The sequence below is a fragment of the Patiria miniata genome, unplaced genomic scaffold (genome assembly GCF_015706575.1).
Source record: "Patiria miniata isolate m_02_andy unplaced genomic scaffold, ASM1570657v1 HiC_scaffold_9, whole genome shotgun sequence".
NCBI classification, from domain to species: Eukaryota; Metazoa; Echinodermata; class Asteroidea; order Valvatida; family Asterinidae; genus Patiria; species Patiria miniata.
This window is the reverse complement of record NW_024037076.1, coordinates 11769752-11789145: the sequence shown is the minus strand read 5'-3', so window position 1 is coordinate 11789145 and position 19394 is coordinate 11769752. Positions and strand designations below refer to the sequence as shown.

Genomic DNA, 19394 nt, shown 5'->3' with positions numbered 1-19394 from the left:
CAAGGGCATGATCCCTGGACAAAAATTTGACAGCTGGATTTTCTGGGCAAAACTGATTCTTTTTCCTTTCCTTTGCAGTAATTGTATGTGTTTCAAAAAGCCAGTCACTTTACAATCTGTACCTGAACCTCATCCCCTAGGGGTGTGCATTTACGGGAAGTACCGGTATGGGTACCCGATTGAAAAAAATACGGGTACCCTGGTACCCGCTAAAGAAACCCAACCCCAAAATTCAAATCTCGGAAGTTGCTGTTGAGATTGTTCGTAAAGGTCCGCACGATAATACTACCACATCTGTGCGGCAATACAGCAAGATACAAGTGTGTACAGTGAGTTTTACAACTTCTGGTGAAAACTGCAACTTCCGTGAGCATCGCAAACGTGAAACCTGTTTTGTTTTTCAATGTAGCCTGGTTTTCATTTTGAAAATTCCCCACAAATGACATTTAAAACCTTTCTTTTTCAAAGTTCTTTCTTTTTTTAAAGTTGCTTACGGGTACCCGATCCCATAATCTGAAACTGGTTCCTGACATTAACGGCCGGGTTCTCAAGTACCTGGTTCTGATGCACAGCTCTAATCCATTGAGGATTTTATAATTTGAAGTACTTGTAATTTTTACGGAGTAAGATATTACATCCATTAATTGGAGGGAGGGGGAAGGAACCATTGAAAATTCTCAGGGGGTAATGAGGGGAACCTACTGACTGATATCTGTCAAATGGGGCACACATTAAGGGGATAAACACCCTTTTCCCAACACATTTACAACATGTATGCCTGTGACGAGAGGGAATATCTTTATGCCATTTTGCTTGCCGACTGGTCATGCGTTCTTATTTGGTGATGTTCAAATAACTCCTCTTTTGAAGCAAAACTATAACAATAATACTGCAGAATATAAAGGAAACCCCCTCCCCCCCCCCCTTCCGAACAAGAGTTGTGTCATGGATGGAAGGGTTATTTTGACCATTCTAAATTTGTGTCAGAAATAGTTCTTTCCAGGCGATCATTTAAGCTTCCACTACTGACCTGCTCCAGGTCCAAAAACAACAATTCCTCTACCATGCTGAAAGCCCAGGGATGTCATGTTACAATAACCAGCTTCAAGAAACTAATTGACCACCGGATTTGACCCTATCACTAAACCAAAAGTTGGCTAAAAATTCTACTTTGTTCCTCTTTCCCATGAACAAAAGACAAACATCTCCCCCCCCCCATCCCCAACCCCAGCTTATAGAAAATGACTGACCCAACAGGAAGTCAGCTCAAATTAAACTTTTGTTTCTTTTTCCCATGAAAAAAGGAAAAAGACTTCCCTGAAACAACCCCCCCCCCCTACCGACCTCCCCCAGCTTCAAGGAGATGACTGACCACAGGATTTGACCCTGAACGGAACCAGAAGCCGGCTGAAATTCAACTTTGTTCCTCTTTCCTGTAAACAAAGAAACGACTCCCCTCCCCTATCAACCCCCCCTTGAACCCCCTCCTGGACCCCCCCCCCCAGCTTAATGACTGACCACAGGATTTGATTTGACCTCAACAGTTACCCAGCCAGAAGTTGGCTGTAAGGCTTTGTTCTCCCACGTATCCCCCCCCCCCCCCTTCCCCCATCTCAAAAACTTGACCACAAGTCCGTTTCAGGATGTTCACTGCTTTCAGCGAGGCATATCCAAACCTACAAAAGCCCCAGGACCCATATGCACGAACAGCCAGCTAGGTGTTGATATACGTATCATGAAGTAACTAGGCATGGTAATGATTACATGACTGTCAAAACGGCAACTCTGGGTTAAGGGCCTTCCCGCGGACCTCGCCTATGTTCTAAGCTTCGAGAGAACTGTTTTGTCGGTTTGGGGCCTTATCTGGGAATTGCACATATCCCGAGGGGGGGGGGGGGTGAGGGGGGTCTTGAAGGAACGTGGGGTAACAGAGAGTTCCAGTGGTCTAGCTAGCACTTGAGGCCTTACAGAAAAAATTAATTTGGAATTACCGCAGTTGATTAAGTCCAATTTTTCATGTTGACATGTTCAAAGTTCATCTTGTTTGATGAAATTCACGGCTGAATTTCATAGGGGATGCGTCCCATTAATAGAACTTATTGTATAGATGTTCTTTCACAGAATTAGAACAGACTACAAAAACAATCAAAATCTCTAGATTTGTGGCAACACGGTGAATGGCTTGTGCCCTGTATAATCAAGAGTGTGACCAAATACACAAACGCATCCACAAAGAAAGGAAAAATAAAAAATGACTTATAGTTATAATTTACGTATATGCACAATAAGCAATAAAGCTTTTTGTGATTACGGTAATTTGATTTGGGAGTTAAACTTCCTGCTATCTGAACAGTCACAGACAGTCAAAAAATGAATCCTCTTCCTCTACCAGGCCTTTTACACAGGCTAGTCACCAACAGTCACATCATATTTCACGCAGGCACTGTGACTAGTCAAATTCAGTCAACAGACAAAAGCAGACAAGAAGTTGGCACAGCTGGCTTATCAATCACCTACAGTCAAAGCACAGATGTATCATGTTACATAAACAGTCACAGCCAGTCAATCCTGCTTATTGTAGGCTGGAAACTCTTATTCCTCTTAACTGTTAATTGACTGATATTGACTGAAAGGACAACCTTGCACCGAATACATGTTTGCATAGCAGAGTCAATGAAAATAAATACCTAGAAAAATAAACATTAATTTCAAAAAAAAAAATGTATATGGACCAACTCAAGAAAAATGGGTCGCGAGTCTTTAACTTGGTTTTTCTAACATTTCAGTTTGATACACCTCATTGTCGTAAAGTGAAAAAGAAAAACACAACAAGCATTTTTCATGTTGGCTCACATAACAAAAGACATAACAAGTATCCTTGTTTCGGCTTGCAGCTCAAATCAAATTTGCCTGATGCACTTAATTTCCCTTCAGGGGAAACTTATATTTCCTGCTGTGATTACACAAAAATCTGTGCACACATTAACCCAATAGCACTTGCAGTACAGTATAGTGCATTCCATTTACTCCTTGAGAAATCCTTAAAACCATAGTGTGCTGGGGCGGCATAAGGAAAAACAGGCAGGGCGTCATTCGCTTCAAAAGTGTGGGGGGGGGGACCATACCTTGATCAGAACTACATGTAATGCAAGCGTGAAGCCCTAATGGCGTGGGGTCCGAGTCCCGCAGTAAGGGCACCGAAAAATTTTGGATTCTAGATGCTCTGTTACGCGATCTGTGGCAATTTATAACCACTTTAACCAAATTTTTTTTGAGGAAATGATCATCATTTAAACATCACTTTTGAGTTTGGAGTCATTGAATCAGCTATTGCGAGCTATAAAATGAAATATAGGCCACACTTATTAGTCGTCGATGAAAAAAAGTGGGGGCGGAGGGGGACAAACGATATGATACCCCCACTTTAAAAAGTGGGGGGAGGGGGGACATGTATCCCCATCCCCCACCGATTGGCGCCCATGAAAAACACGCAGGGCGCCTTGGGGTGGTATAGGAATTAATAGGATTTATTAAGTGCAGCTGTTTAAAGGCACATAGGATCATTTTCTTTCTGTGCATTATATTTCGTTTTAACCAACAAAATTGCTCAAAATCTTGAGAAGGGTGCATAACAATTAACTTGTTGAAGTTTCAGCTCAGTGGATACTATACATGTCGAGAAAGCAGAAAAAAATGTATGCACAATTTTTGAGTCTCGTAACTGGATTCTTTTGCTTACACTTGTAAAACCTGTGCCCACGGACACACTTTCTTAAAACTACCATTAAGGATTGTTTTCTTCCAAATGATATCAATACGTAGATTAATTTCACAGGGCATTTGGTACCAGTCCCATCTTCACTTAGGGCAAGGATTTTCTTATTAAATCGGTAGGTATATTTCCGGGTTGTTGCAAATGTTCCTACGGTACGTGCCTTCCAGTAGTCTCTTTGCACCAATTTTTTTTTTTTTTTTTTTTTAAGATGACTTCATAATAAAGGCAGGCAATGAGTAAACCACTATGTTTTCCTCAAAAACGTAGGTTAAAGTGGTCAGAAATTGCCTCAGATCGCACTACAGAGCATCGAGAATCAAAAATTTTGGGGCGGGGCCCTTGAGAGGGCCCCGAACTCCACACCGTAATTTTTTTGGACACACTTTTTGAGGACCTCCTTATTTTTGGTCCCCCCCCCCCAAATTGTGTTCTGCATTGCACAATGCCCTTTCATTGCACTGTATGTTACTTTTTTCAAGGAGAAAAAAATGGTTTAGGAAAAAACACAGAGGTGTGTGCTTCGGTATGCCGTCTGAATGAAGCACAATAGACTGACAGCGGCAGGATATCAAGACTGAGCGCTGAGGCCAAGAAGAAACCGCTTGTCATTTCTAGGCCATTCTAATGATGCTGAGCAGCCTGAGGCATTGATCATACTGCAGGCTGAGCGGGGCTCACACCCATCCTGTGGCCAACAAAGGCAACGGATTTGCGTTTGACAATGTACATGATAGGGGCAGAACAATGAAACAGTAATTACATCACCTGCTGAAAAACCACGTACCAAAACCAAAACCAAACGGTCTTTAGAGTTAAAGAGCAACTCCAATAAGAGGAAAAAATGAGGTTTTGGACCTACATGATATTTCGTTACGATATGGCCAGGTCAATATCTGTGTTGAAAAGCATTTTCTTTTTTTCTAGCAAGTTTGCAGCTGTAGGCACTTATCTTTTTTTTTGTTTTTTAAATGGTCCAGTTGTCATAATATAGACCAATCTGAGCACGCTATCATTTCTATCGCATTGGCCCCCTTCAATGGCCAAAGCATTGTGCTTGCTATTGTTCAGATAATCCGTCACGGGGTAATTGCTTTGTACAATAGCGTGCAAATTGGTTTCGCTATTGAAGGGGGTCGGGTGAGTGTACAGTGATTACATTCCCGGTTTCGTCTAAAGCCTGCTGCACACGAGAGCTACGTGCTGAGCAAAAAGTCAGTACGTAGCTCACAAAATATCCCCGTGTGCGGTGAATTTTTGCTGAGCTTTCTGCCTCTCCGAGGCCGTGAGGCAAATATCTATCCCGTTTGATTTCTTTCGCCTTGCAAGGCGAAAAACTCACCCTGTGCGGTCAACCTGAGCTACATGCTAAGCTAAAGAGATTAACTAGCCAATGAAAGCATCTTGTTTGTCGGTCGCGTGATTTAAAAAATGGGCACAGCCAGCAAGCTTTAGAACATTTGCTCAAAAATATATCTTAAAATCATGTGTACAGAGTACGTGATTTCATTGGCTAGTTAATCTTGAGTTTAACAGGGTAACACGGTGAGTTTTTGCCTCGCGAGGCAAAAGAAATCAAACAGGATAAATATTTGCCTCACGCCTCGAGAAGTGGTTCTGTGAATGTGTTCAGGATAATTCTCAGGAAGAGAGCTACACACTGACAAAATCAAAATTCCTTAAGTAATGACTATTGCAACAGAGTGGACAATTTTTAAAAATATCAGAGCAATTATCACATATTATTTCTAAAATTTTATATTTGTTTCAAATAGTGAACTGCTTTATCTTTTTGGTGAGAAATCACTTAGATAGATGCCAAAAGTGAATTACCATTGTTTATGTTTGTTTGTTTTTTCTTTGTTTGATATTTTCCAGTCAGTGTTGCAGTAAAGTCCTTTGATTTCATTAGGCCAAAAAAAAAGTCTCCGGTTTCTGGTATGGAGCTTGCCCAAAAAGTGGTGTGACGACACGGCTTTTTTTTTTTACCTGTTTTTTTTGCTTCAAATGTTGGCTGATGACTGCAAATGGTGCCCGACTAAACTAAGTGCAAGTATAATGGGAGTCCAGAGAGGCCACACAAAGCTTATTCTCGGTCATAACCCCATCTAAAAACACGTTAAAACTGTGCAGCAGCAGGATTCCAGTCAAACCAGTGAGTTTGGCGGTTTTGAGACATCATCTTTTATTGAAAAAAAAACTTTTTCATTTTGCCGACGCGCATGGCTACGGCGACGCGCGCGGCTACGGCGACGCGCATACCAGAAACCGGAGACTTTTTTTTTTTGGCCTTACTTGGGTTGAATCTCATAAAAATAAATCAGAGTTCCTTGGCAACAATCCTAACCAAGAAGCCAGGGAGAGACAAGGAAGGAACAATCAGTCCTTGGATAACCTGTTTGCCTTCATAAAGAACAAAACGGTGGGTATACAGTTTCAGCAGACTAAGGGCTGGAGGAAAATGATATCTCCCAAGAGGATGCCAGGCCCTGATCCACTTGAAGCTAACGACAGAGGTAGGGAGTACAATAAAGCTGACATTCTATATCGGGGAGAAGTTAAAATCTTTACCGCTGGCATCTATTCTCATACAAATATGAAGCAAGTTAAGGGAAGGTTCTATGTCCCTCCTAAAAATGTTCTTTTTTCAATTTTTTAACAATTATTTCCTGGAATTTGCATGAAAAAAGATTTCAGAGGTTCTTGTTTGCTAAGGCATCCCCTCTAAAAATGTAACATTCACATTTAGACATCTAATAAAAAAAGTCCCTGTCCAACACACTGGTTCCTTTTGCATACATGTAGATGTACGGTATATCCCAAGTAGCATAGCAGACAACTTTTAAGCGCTAAATTGTGCTGATGAAGATCGGAGTTTCGGTCGAAAAATACAGGTACGAAATTTTCTGGTGTTGTGATCAAAATTTACCTCTAAAATTACATCTAACTACCAACACAGATTAACGTTCACTCTAATATTGTTATTTGTTACTTTTGTGAAAAGAGAAACCATATGTGACCGGCTCCAAAAAAAAAGGGTATTAAGTCGCGCTGAGCATTATTGTGTAATGGTCCGCTCAACATTGAGAGGGTGAAAATTTTGTCAAAATGTGATTTTCATTTATTGTCATAAAAAGGTCATCTTTAATACCTAAAGATATAGGTTTCATTCACAGAAATTTTGATTTTGATGAACAAAGTGGAAAAAAACCCAACCATTGTGTGTGCATCGTTCTGTTGTTCTACAACAAAGCCAGTTTTCTCAGTCGCGCAATTTGAACTCCAAGGAAGTAATTAATATGCAAATACGTCATATCTCCAGAATGGGAGGGGCTATGGAGCTCTATTATATACCAAATGAAAGCTTACGTTGTGGGCTTTCCAACCATGTGTATAACTCAATTTCACTTTTTTGCGACATAATACCCTTTTTTTGGTAGAGCCGGTCACATATTTGGAATATTTTTTTCTTAAATCACCCAGCTATAGATGGATTGCATAAAGCAGTCATCTTGGGAGGTGTGTTTTACTTATGTTAATTCATTAACAGTGAAAGCACAAGAGGGCTACTCATGCGCATCCCTGTTGAACAAAAGCACACACCTCAAACATGGCTGCAGTGCAAACAATCTATAGAGGGACGAAGCATCATATATCCTTTTCATCAAAAAAGTATTATTTTTGAAAATATTGATTTTGATATTGAAGTCTCTATCCTCTCCAAACAGAAAAAAAAAAGGTTTACTCCACATCTTTAACCCTACTACCGTTTGAACAGTCACAGACAGTCAAAATTTCCATCCACTTCCCTGTCATGCCTTTTACACAGGCTAGTCACCAACAGTCAGACCATATTTCAGGCAAACACTATGACTAGTCAAATTCAGTCAACAGACAAAAGCAGGAAACTGGTGGTCACCTACAGTCAAAGCATAGCTGTATCAAGTTACATAAACAGTCACAGCCAGTCAATCCTGCTTGATGTAGGCTGGGAGCTCTTATATAACAACGGTCACTTGACTGATTTTGACTGAAAGGACAACTTTGCACAGAATGCATGTTTGAATTGGTTTGAATTGGAGGGTTAAACGAGCTGGCCCAACTTAAGCAAATACATATCTAGGTTTAAAACCGCACCTATATGGGCACTGTATACTGAGAAACCAGTGCTCTTACTATGGACAAAATTAAGCTACGGCATGCTTCTTTTAAGGCTTGCGCATTCTCCTGAAAAAATTAGAGGGCATAACATGCATCACGTGCTTTCACGTTGCTTATCATGAGTACGCCACATAATGAGTGCCCTGTACTGTTTCAATATATAGATCAATCACTACCTTGATTGATGTCCGACAAGCAGGAACAAAAGTCTGGCATGCGTGCACGTACGAACATGTATGACGCACGCCCCTGGAATATTAAGGCATTGGGCAGTCGTACGTGTTGTTGCCCACGTGCGCGAGTTGGCAGATGATCGATCCATTGCCCGTACAATCTTCCTTTTGTTCTCCCGACCCCTGTGCTCAAAAACTGGTTCATGCAGAATGTGTTCAATTAAACCACATGTCCAAAAAAAACCCACATGTCCAACGAGTCGTTGACGAAACGCAGAGCAGACAGACTAACATGCACATGATGGATGAGGGATCCTGTAGGAACCGAGATACCCAGATACGATCGGGCTTGTCCATGTTTGAAAGCCGACGTCATCCTCATTGTTCCTAGATTAATGCTATCCGCGTGGCTAATGGGAAGAGGAAAGGCTGGGTATAGGGTGGCCGGGGGCCGATAGGATGTGCCCTCAGGCTAAACTTGGGGCTGTTTGTGGAGGCTAGAATGTCAGGAAATTCTTGGGGCCTTTATAGGGCCTGTGAAACATGATAACCTTTTGTCTTTGATGTATGCCTTCAAGAGCACATGAACTTTATATTTTGTCTTCAACCCCTACATGAGAAGACAATCCCCAAACAAAATAATTTAAGCTGAACGGAATGGTTGATTCATGCAACAGGTTATTTTCTCGTATTGCACATTTTTTTTCATTAGTTTTGTTTCACAGATATCAAAAGAGAAAAATGCTTTGAAAAGTTCTTAAACAAAGATGAATGCACAAGAAAGACTCCAACATTCTGATTTTGAGTATTTATACAAACTTTGTAAAAAAAATTACTCGTGTTCCCCTTCCCCCTCTCCCCCCCCCCCCCCTGCATTTTTTTATTTTACTTCTTCCGGCTCTTTCCCCAGCAGACACATAACACCGTATGTGCACTTCTCTGGACACCAGGGGCAGGCAAGAATTGCATTTATCATTGTTTCAACATTGTTTCCACCAAGTTCAATTTCTGTGAATGTTTAACTCTTGAGACAGTCATACAGTTTGGGGTGTCTTTTTTCTTCAGAGAATGAGGATAAAGAGGCCAGTTTGGTTTTCCAGCTGCAAATGCGTACATCATCAGTTGATGATTTTCACATCGGCTAAACAAAAATTAATGCACATAAATATGTCGGCAAAGTTGCCAAACTGTAATCTATTTTTTTTGCAAAATCCAAATGAAGAGGAAAATATGGTTTGCACGAAAGTAAGGGCATCCCAATGAACTACTAGCCAATGGCACCCCTTTTGTGTAAGTTACTCAGAATATTACATGGAATTCAATGTTTGTCATGTTCTTCTTGCACATTGCCTGGAACAAGTTGCCCGATAATTACCTTGTGTGACGTCGTATTTAGAATATCTTATAAAGCCTTGCTTCTTACCTTGAAGACGTCATCCCTAGCATCCACCAGAGCCTGGTGGGCCAGCGTGGTCTTCCCGGTGGTCACTGCAGCGGTCAGCTGAGGCTTGACCGGCCGTTGTTTCTCCTCGTTCAGCTGGTCAGTCGGTATCCCGGCCCACTGGCGACTGCCCCGCTTGATGAGCGGCACGTACTCGTTGTCCTCCAATGGCAGGCCGGCTTTCTTGCGGCGAATCAGGGCGCTCGTCTTGAGACGTTTAGGATCAACACCTAGGAGAAACAAATGAGGTTGTGATGTAAACATAGGATTTGTTTTTGAAAGGAGAAAGATTCTCCGTTAATCAAAATGTCAGGCCTTCCTAATTTCTGTAATTTAACTTTGGTCAGTCGGTAAGCTTTTTGCAGACTTAGAATTATACTTCTGCAAATTCATACATGTTCTGTTCCGTTTGTGCCTTCATTTCTGGGACAAATTCCTGAAAGCAACCAGAATTATCCTGGTCTCAAAAAAATTAACAAACGTCAAACCAAATGTTAAGCACTAGCCAAGAAGACATGCGGAGTAAATAAACATGCGCTGTACAAAAAAAATCTTTTACAAATAAATTCTTTGGCTGTAACACTATGTAATTAAGGCCAAATTTCATTTCACGAAGAACCCTTGCTTGTTAAGCAGGTAATTTGTAGTTAGCACATTTGAAGAGCTAGCAAGCAATTTAAGCTTTTGCACATGCGTGCATCCCCTGCCTAAGGTTTATGTGCTTACAGGATAAACATTGAATCTCTGTGTTTGGCTTGTAAGCGCAGACTAGTGATCACTTGCACAGACTTCTATGGTTAGCAGAGCCAACAAGTAGGGCCCTGATTTGGCAAACGAGTTTCTGATGAATTATTCTTACGTCCTACTTCCACCTCATCGACGGTCAGTAGTGAGTCAAACATCAACAGCAGTCTCTCTGATGTACTGGCAAGCTCCTGGACAAAATCTGAACCCAGAGACTTGGCCGAGTCCTGGTTGAAATGAAAAGAAGTGGACATGAGATTAACAGGGACCAATTTCATGACACTGCTAATGAAAATTGTTTTACTTTTGCTGTCACATAGACCATTGGTAGTGAACATAGAGCACACTAACTTCAGAGGAATTATTTTCTTATACAGTGGTGTAGCAGTTGAAATGTTTAAGCAATTGGAAGCATCAGCAAATTTTTTTGTAATTTTCAGATTTCTTAATATTTGTAATCATTGATGTCTACTACACATAGTTTAACAAGAAATGGTATAAAAATCGTGGAATAAAATTGTTTTAAGGAAAAACAATTAGCATCTTTTCACGAATACAAGACTCAAAACTTCAAAGGCCTTTTTCTCAGAATTTTATTTTTCTAATATGCCGATAAATGCGAACTTTAAATAGCCATAACTCATCAATAGAATGTCCGAATGAAGTGCAACAAACAGTATTGTAGGGAGAATTTTCTTTTCTTTTGTCATACATGCAAACCTCTGCCCAGTTCTGTCTCATTTTGCCAGAGCGCCTCACAAATATGTTCTGGTTACCAGTGCCCTCTTCAGCAGTGAACAAAAAGAAACAAGCTTTGTGCATGCCCAAAGAGAAAAGGGCATCTTGTAACTTGGAGGAGAGAGAAAAAAGGCTTCCGACTATCAAAGCACACAAAGTGACACCTGTTCTTTTGCCCCACATGACGACTTGCATTAATATAACCACAAATAGGAATGATAGAGTCAATTTTAAACAAGCCTGAAAGTTGGATGAAAGGCCTGAAAGATGTATTTCTCTCTATAATGATTATGTCTTTTTCTCGGATTCAAAAGGTCTAATTTCAGACGAAAGTATGAAAAATCTCATTCCCGCACTTAGTTAAAAACAGTGGAAAGTATTGGGCACATTAGCCATTAGCTTCCCTTGATTAGACCTTGATCCTCATGTTACTTGCAAGTGTCATATGAAACAGCGAACAAAATCATGGTAAGTGTTGTTACTGTGTTCTACAAGTCACATGTCCAAATCCCACTCAGTCAATTCTTTGATCAATTATATAATTATAGTTGCGGTTTGCGGTAATACCATGTGGTAATAACTATGTCGCTCAGTAGATTTAGTTCTGATAAGGACTTGTCCTGCTTAGTTCAAAAAGAACTTGTTCAAAAAGAACTTTCGCTAAGTAGGTTGGAAGGCGGTGGGACTTCTCGGTTTGGAAATTATTTGATTCTTTTGAAAAGGACAATTAGATGATGTTGGGCCCATACCTTCAGGTTCTGTGTGTTAGCCTCCACACCGTTGATGTAATCCTTCCTCCTTGTGTCTTCGTTCTCACACAGTGACTCCAGTTGGTTGCGGTTGTGGGGATGGCCCAGGGTGGGGCGCAGTAAGATCTTATGCTCGGACTGAGCAATACAATACAACATGAGATAACAAAGCCTTCAGATCCTGCTTATATGTTTATTGAAAGCAATGCAGAGGTCTGGATTCTTTCTGCTGAATCGTCTGAACACGAAACCAATTAAAATGGCAACTGTCTTATGGGGAGGTGGTTTTCCCTAAGCAAACCCATTGCATTAAAATAATAATAATACCTAAGTCTTATACAGCGAACATACGTGTCTACCAACAATTACATGTAGGTACTCAAGAGGCTGGCAATTATGTCTATTTTTTTTCAAAGACAGATAAATGAAGTTTATGAGAAATATGAGACCCATTATGAAGCACCTTTATAAAGGGTATACACAGTGCTGCGGCACATATTGCAGCCACTGCCAGAAACACAGGGACAAACCCCTTCTCTTGGATTCTTTTGAAAAGGACAGTGTTACTGGGTTCTTTAACATACATTACACAACACACGGACCTACAGCTTTACGTCCCATCTGAAGGACGAAGCAATAATGGTAAAGTGCCTTGCTCAAGAGCACAAGCACCATGTTCCCACGGTCAGGATTCGAACCCATGTACCACGGCACACGAGTCAAACACCGTAACCACTGGACCACAGCACCCCAATGAAACCAAGAAATATTATGAAACAAAGAAATATTTATATGGTGTTTTATCAACCCAAACTTATGTTCATGTGTTGATCCCCTGTGAAATGGACAATTCCCATGTAGCGGGCAACTTGCTGGCTTGAAGCCACCTCCCCATACAGCAGGTGAGGCCTAAGGCTCTTTCCTCAATCAACTACTAATACATTTTATGTGCAAATGTTAACATATGATCTCACCCTTTCTTTGTCCCATCTGCCCATGTTCTTCTTGAATCCCTCAGACACCTTGTACAGCGAGGTCTCAGATATCTTGAGATGCTTGTCTAGTATCTCTCGGATCACGAGCGGTGGTACTCTGCCGTTGTAGATCTCAAGGCGTTCAAGCTGCTCTCGGAATTCTGAAATAGATTGTCAGCAATCATTATAGACGTATCCGAACACGTGATCACTGTACCCTCATGAGGCCCCCTTCAATGGAGAAACCATTGTGCATGGTATTGTACGAAGCAACTGCCTCGTGACGGATTTTCTGAACAATAGCTAGCACAATGCTTTCACCATGGAAGGGGGCCTTCGTGACAGATGAGATGGTATGCCCGGATTGGTTTATACTCTGGGTGCTTATGGGCTTCGTGCGCCAACAAAAGAGGGCGCAGTTTTGCTCCTTTTGAGAGCCCCTTGGACGTCAAGAAAGGATTAACCCTATAACCTTCCCAAATCCTCCAAAATGCTCTTTGCAAAATGGAGGATTTTGCAGGATTGAGGCTATCCGCTCCGTTCACAAGTACCCCCTTACCGGCAAAGAGAGTACAGTTGGGGGTGACCGACCGACGCCATCTTGCCTGACTGCAATTCATTTGTCGCGAAGCGCGGCCACTGCGTGGACATAGTACAAATCCCCTTGCGTAATGTATTGGTTCACGCGCAAAGTACGCACAACTTCTTTATCCTGAATGTGCACAAAGCTAAGCCACAGCGTCTTCGCGTGTGAGCATCAGGCGTCGTCAGCATGTGAATACGTTCGAATTTAACTTGCAATGGTCTCCCAGACTAATCCCCGCCCCCAACTCTCCTTTTCTGGCCTTTGAAGGGGTACTTGTGCACGGAGCCTGCGGCTACACAGCACAACCTACCGTTCCAGCCATGTCATTCCAGAAGCCAATTTCACAATAACAATCTGCGACGTTATAACTCCACGATAACATTACAAATGTTTTGTAACATTGTGCAAGAAATTATGGCCCATTTCGTGACAGTTACACAGTGCTGCATAAGGCCATTACTTATGCAACCAATAATTTCCTTTTCTTATGCAGTCATTTTAGGTGGCATAACCTACGGCAATGTGACTGCACACGGATGATTTTCGAGTTCCTCATTTCCAAGCTACTCAAAATTGGTAAGGAAGGGAGAGTTAGGGAGACCACTTTGAATGACATTCGAACGCATTGCTGAAGCTTAAAGGACTGTTTGGGTTATGCATAAGACAGAGCACAGAATGCAAAAAAATGTGACCCAAAAGTAAGGCCAAAAAAAAAATAAGTCGGTCTCTGGTCAGCGCGCGCGTCGATTTTAATCATGCGCGTCGATCTTTTTTTTTTCCAAAATGTTCCGCGGTAGCTCCAACAGCGCCCTCTATTTCCGCACCTCCTCAATTTTTTTTTTACCAAAGAGCACCAAGGAATGGGAAATTGCACCAAGGCAAATGATCGAAAGCACCAAGGCAAATTATGGAGGACACCAATGTACATGAGGACACCAAAATAACAAAATAGTACCCCACCTTGTCTGTACAATCCAAGCTTGAAGAAAAAAAGAAAAAAAAAAAAAAAAAAAAAAAGCCGCGTGGCCGCGTCAATTCCGAAACTTTGGTCTGACCAGAGACCGAATATTTTTTTGGGGGGGCCTAACATTACAAGTTTTTTGTAACATTGTGCAACAAATTATGGAACATTTCATGACAGTTACACAGTGCTGCATAAGGCCATTACTTTATGCAACCAATAATTTCCTTATCTGATGCAGTCATTTTAGGTGGCATAACCTACTGCAATGTGACTGCACACGGATGATTTTCGAGTGCATAATTTCCAAGCTTCTTAAAATTGGTAAGGAAGGGAGAGTTAGGGAGACCATTTTGAATGACATTCGAACTCATTGCCGACGCCGCCCGACGCTCATTGGAAGATGCTACGGCCAGGCATGCAACTGGGAATTTACAACAAAAAAAAGGAAATTACAAACTACACAAGCTTTTGTACAGTGTTTTTCAATTTGTAATGGCATTCATGAGAAGTAAAAAACGAGGAAATCAGCGGATCTGAGGAAAAGTTGCATGCCTGTATGGCTATGTGCACATTCATCGTAAAATTAGCGTAGCGTACTTAGCGCTGTACACGCGCGAACCAGTACTGCAAGCACGCGGTGTGTACGGTCCAAGGGGCTCTCAAATGTGGTAACTATGCGCCCTCTCTTGTTTGCGCACAGAGCCCATAGCCGTACTCTGAAGAAAGCAAGACTAGACTTTTTTTTTAAACGTTGGTTGAAACTAAGTCGAATTTTGTGACATAACTTGTAAAAACAACGTATGCTGAAGCTTAAAGGACTGTTTGGGCTATGTATAAGACAGAGCACAGAATGCAAAAAAAATGTGACCGAAAAGTAATATGAAGCAAACATGGGTCTGATTTGTTACCTTGCAGACACTGATTATGATACTCCTCAGCTTGGATGAAGTAGGACTGTAACTTAGCAACCACTACGTCTGCACACAGCTCAAAGGTCTCATGTATGGCTTGTGGTCTGGTCGGTGGCCGCAATCCCTTCTGACGGTAGTACAGCTGGAAAAATCAAAAATATTTGTGTCTAATACATAAGTAAGATGGATTTATTAAAATGTTCTTCTCAAATCTGAATCTACATTCCTAAAAGAGGCTTTCCAAAAAAAATATTCCTCTAAAGAAAAACAGACTACATAATTAAATTGATCTTTTACGCCAGCAATGACAGTTGGCTAGGATGGCATTTGAATGTTCATGTAAAACCTAAAATAATGGTCTACTCATTGAGCCTAAATTTTCTAAAACTCTTTTAAGATTGCCAGATGACTTAAAAGATGAACAACAAATCCATGCCAATTTCTTTCCATACAAGCCTGTCCAATAGACCATTATCGTGTTGCGGCCATTTGGATTTTTCCCATTCAAATCAACATAACCAAAGCGAGGCTGGAGGGGAAAAAAGTCTGGTTCCTTTGTGCACACACAAAATTATCATTCAGTACTGTTATTGGATACAGGGAACATGATTGCAATGGTGGCAGCATGATAAAGGTCTATACCAAATCTACAAGATGGGGTTTGTGTCAAACATTTGGTATTTTTTAGGAAGCAGGTGGCAAGATGTTTGAAACCAATCGCATTTGTCTCAGTGCACAATTGCATTCGAGCTTTAAGCATTTGCTTTCAAGGCAACTGTAATGACATTATATTAAATGAAAATATTGAAAAGACCAACAAACAAATAACGACATCAATCTTAAAAAGTTTACTACATGATGAAAATATATAAACCTTACATTTTTTTCACAATTTGACTTAAAATAAAGAAGGTTGCAAATACAAACCATCTATGAACACTACAGGGGATTTTGGTTCCACATGCTTCTGGCATATTCATGAAAGGTTCAAATTCCTTCTTTCACAGCCCTTGAAATTCAGTGACGTCAGGCACATTTCGACCACAAGACAGGTCCGGATTATCCAACAGGCACAGTAAGCACTATGCCTTGGGCCTACGAAAAATTCAGGGGCCTACGAAAATACTGCAGTGTGCCATAAAAGGCATTATCTGCCTACCAACACACACACACACACCCACACGCAGAGAAAAGTTTTTAAAAGGTTTTAGGGTCTCTCTCCAAATTTTTGATTTCACCGACTCACGCTGTACAGCATGTAGGCTTACATGTAGGCCCTACGTATTCAATCTACGATTAAAGTCTGCCGTTCTGAAGCACGGTGCCAACAATGGGCGTAGATCGGTGGGGGACATGCTGTTTCCTGGGGCCTACGAAACACTTTAATCCGGGCCTGCCGTGAGGATCCATTTTTGGACCATAAGGAGTTTGAGAAAGATAAGCAAGGTGTTGTCCCCCTAACATCAGATGTGAGAGGAAAACACGGTCCATCATACTTACATCCGCAGTCATCAGCAGTCCTTCCAATGCGTCCTGCAAGATACGTCTTATCTGCGCTAGGAAGTGCCTATTTGTCAAAAGCAAGAAGGTTAATCCGGGCTGGCATCATCCGCCAACATTTTTTTTTTTTCACCTTGCAAAATTACATTAGATACAAAACAAAGTCTTGAAAGGGGCCAGTCACGTTTGCAATGTTTCCTCAATAATTATTTGTCATTACTCGGGCAGCCCACTATTTATTTTACCTCTGAATCAGCATGTAGACTAAAGCTCAACTGAAAGTAAAGATCTGTGTTTAAAGTTAGTTATGGACAGATAAAAGCAAGGCCATTTTCACTGAAAATTGAACTAAATTTTTATTTAAAGAACACAAATCCTTTTTTAGGTTTACTTCAGTTACAGGAGAGAGAATTTGGATAATGACTTACGTTTCTCGCTCTGGTCTATCTCCAAAGACGTAATATTTTGGATCAAATTTGAGGTGGCTGTGTTTATTACGCTGTACCCTGCATTAGAAATCAACACAAACAAAAGCAAATCATTGAGTGAAAGGGTCCATCCAATGTAATCATTTTAATACAATCCCTGAAAATGCACCTTTGCGTCCCATTTAACCTTATTTTCAATATTCGTTTTGCCATTTTCTAGGCTATCTTGGTGCCTTTTTGGTTTTTATTCTAATGTGAATTTCCATATTCATGAGCAAAACTGTGATGTCATTCCTGGCAGAAACCTCATGTTACAGCTATTTCAGCATAAAAAAGTTGCTAGAATATTGGATATTTTTCCCATCGTAAATTTTATTTTCTTTGGTGATTCGTTGTTGTGTCAGTGCATGGCAGTAAGCGAGTGAGCAAACTTTTCTCACAGATATTTTCAAAGAGCAAATTTTGGGTTCACAATTTGAACAGAAAACCCCTAAACTGAACAGTGTCTTCCTGAAATGACATCACAGCAACAGTGCCCTTATTTGTCAGGAAAAGTATGGAAAAATTTTAAACGTCTAAAGGAGTGCACTTTTCAATAAAATTAACCAAAAAGGGATGTCAAATAGTTTTCATACATTTAAGAGGAGTAGAAAGTTGCACAAAATATGTACCCAAGTAAAATTCATGTCACGGGCTCTTTAAGCAAAAAAACATAAGGCAAACAAAAAAATAATGAAAAATGTTCTTCAGTTTTTCCACTTTGATGGGTATTTTTTTTCCCAACAAAAATGCATAGTGTGAATCTTGGATAACTTGGCTACTCAAAAATACAAAACAATCAATATCGAATTTGACATGATTTTCTATTATATCTGACATCAGGCATCAATTACTCAAAAATAGGTTTTGGGGGACATTCCTCCTTTTGCCTCAGTAGGTCACATATGTAGGTGCCTGCGTGTAGTCAAGGGTAAAAGGTAGTAATTTATGGTTTTGGGTGTTTCCCCTCATTTTTTCCAAAAAAAAATTAGGGTAGGGGCTGTCAAAATAGGGTAGGTAGGGTAACCGGAAGCAGAACAGTTTTTTTTTTGGCCTTACCATCCAAATAGATATGCAATGTATAATGCATATGAGTGATTGACAGCTAACTCTTGCTGGAACATTTCTGCTTCGCGGCTCCGTGATATTAGGATCCAGAACACACGCCTAACTGTTTAAGTCTTCAACAAGAGTCGTCTCCTATCATTCACTCACCCTGAGGCACTTCTCCTAGGATTACCGCTCTCCACACCCTGCCCCATGCCCTTCCTGGCCGGCTTCATTCGGTCCTTGTCTGCTAGGCTCTTGACCTGCAGGCCACCCCGCCCCAGGCCCCGGGCCTTGGCCTCCTCTGTCTGTATGGTGGACTGTGTGCCTGGGGGTCTGATCACCCCTGGGGTGTGGGGTGCGTCGGCCAGTGTGTCGCCCTCCCCGCTCAGCTTCACTTTCATCTTTTGGGACCTGTATCAGATGGAATTTGTCAGTGTTTATCTCCGGTATCCTTGGCATGAAATGACGGGGATTAATTCTAATTCCCCGGATCAGATACCAGCCCGTCTCTGGTTGCTCCTCCCCAGCTATTGCCAATACCCATTATACTCCAGGGTGGGGAGTGGCAAATTGTGGTAAAGTGACTGGCCCAGGGACGCAATATCAAACCCCTGGCCCTCTAATCAAGCACCACGTCCAGCAGGGCCCAATTTCATGGCGCTGCTAAGCACAAAAATTTGCTTAGCACAAAAATAGCCTGGCTTATAAAAGTAAGTTAGCCAGTCAAAACTTCACGTCATGTGTATTGTTCGTGATTAGTATTCAGCTGTTATTTGCTTAGCATGAAAATCACATGGAGTTTTGGCTGGTAACCTACTTTTATAAGACAACCTATTTTTGTGCTAAGCAAATTTTTGTGCTTAGCAGCGCCGTGAAATTGGCCCCTGCTTCCCTTTGCTTCAAGGACACAACTACAGATTCTATTTTTTAAAAAAAGGGACTGTCTACCACCAACAGGCTTTAAAAGTCATGCAATGGCAAAGTCTTTTTTTTTAAATCAATCGGGTGGCTGTTTTGACCATAAATAGAAATGAATTGTTTGAAGTTGTGTTGAACAATTAAACAATATTGAATTGTGCTCTTGGAAAGAGTTCCATACTGGGCCACCACTCATATTCCATAATATGAACTGAAAAGTACCAAAAGTTGTAAATCTGATGAAGA

At 41.1% G+C, this 19394-nt stretch overlaps 1 protein-coding gene across 2 annotated transcripts in view; it reads right to left on the bottom strand.

The window, feature by feature from the left end:
* Nucleotides 1-19394, bottom strand: part of LOC119720631 (coiled-coil domain-containing protein 180-like) — a 56294-nt gene that overhangs the window by 2726 nt on the left and 34174 nt on the right. For both annotated transcript variants that reach the window (XM_038190380.1, XM_038190381.1), the window contains 8 exons: nt 18396-18641; nt 17142-17219; nt 16714-16780; nt 15211-15355; nt 12753-12913; nt 11779-11916; nt 10407-10518; nt 9530-9777 (listed from right to left, as the gene is read on the bottom strand). In XM_038190380.1, the coding sequence (XP_038046308.1) occupies nt 9530-9777; nt 10407-10518; nt 11779-11916; nt 12753-12913; nt 15211-15355; nt 16714-16780; nt 17142-17219; nt 18396-18641 (1195 nt within the window). The remainder of the gene's footprint in view (nt 1-9529; nt 9778-10406; nt 10519-11778; nt 11917-12752; nt 12914-15210; nt 15356-16713; nt 16781-17141; nt 17220-18395; nt 18642-19394) is intronic.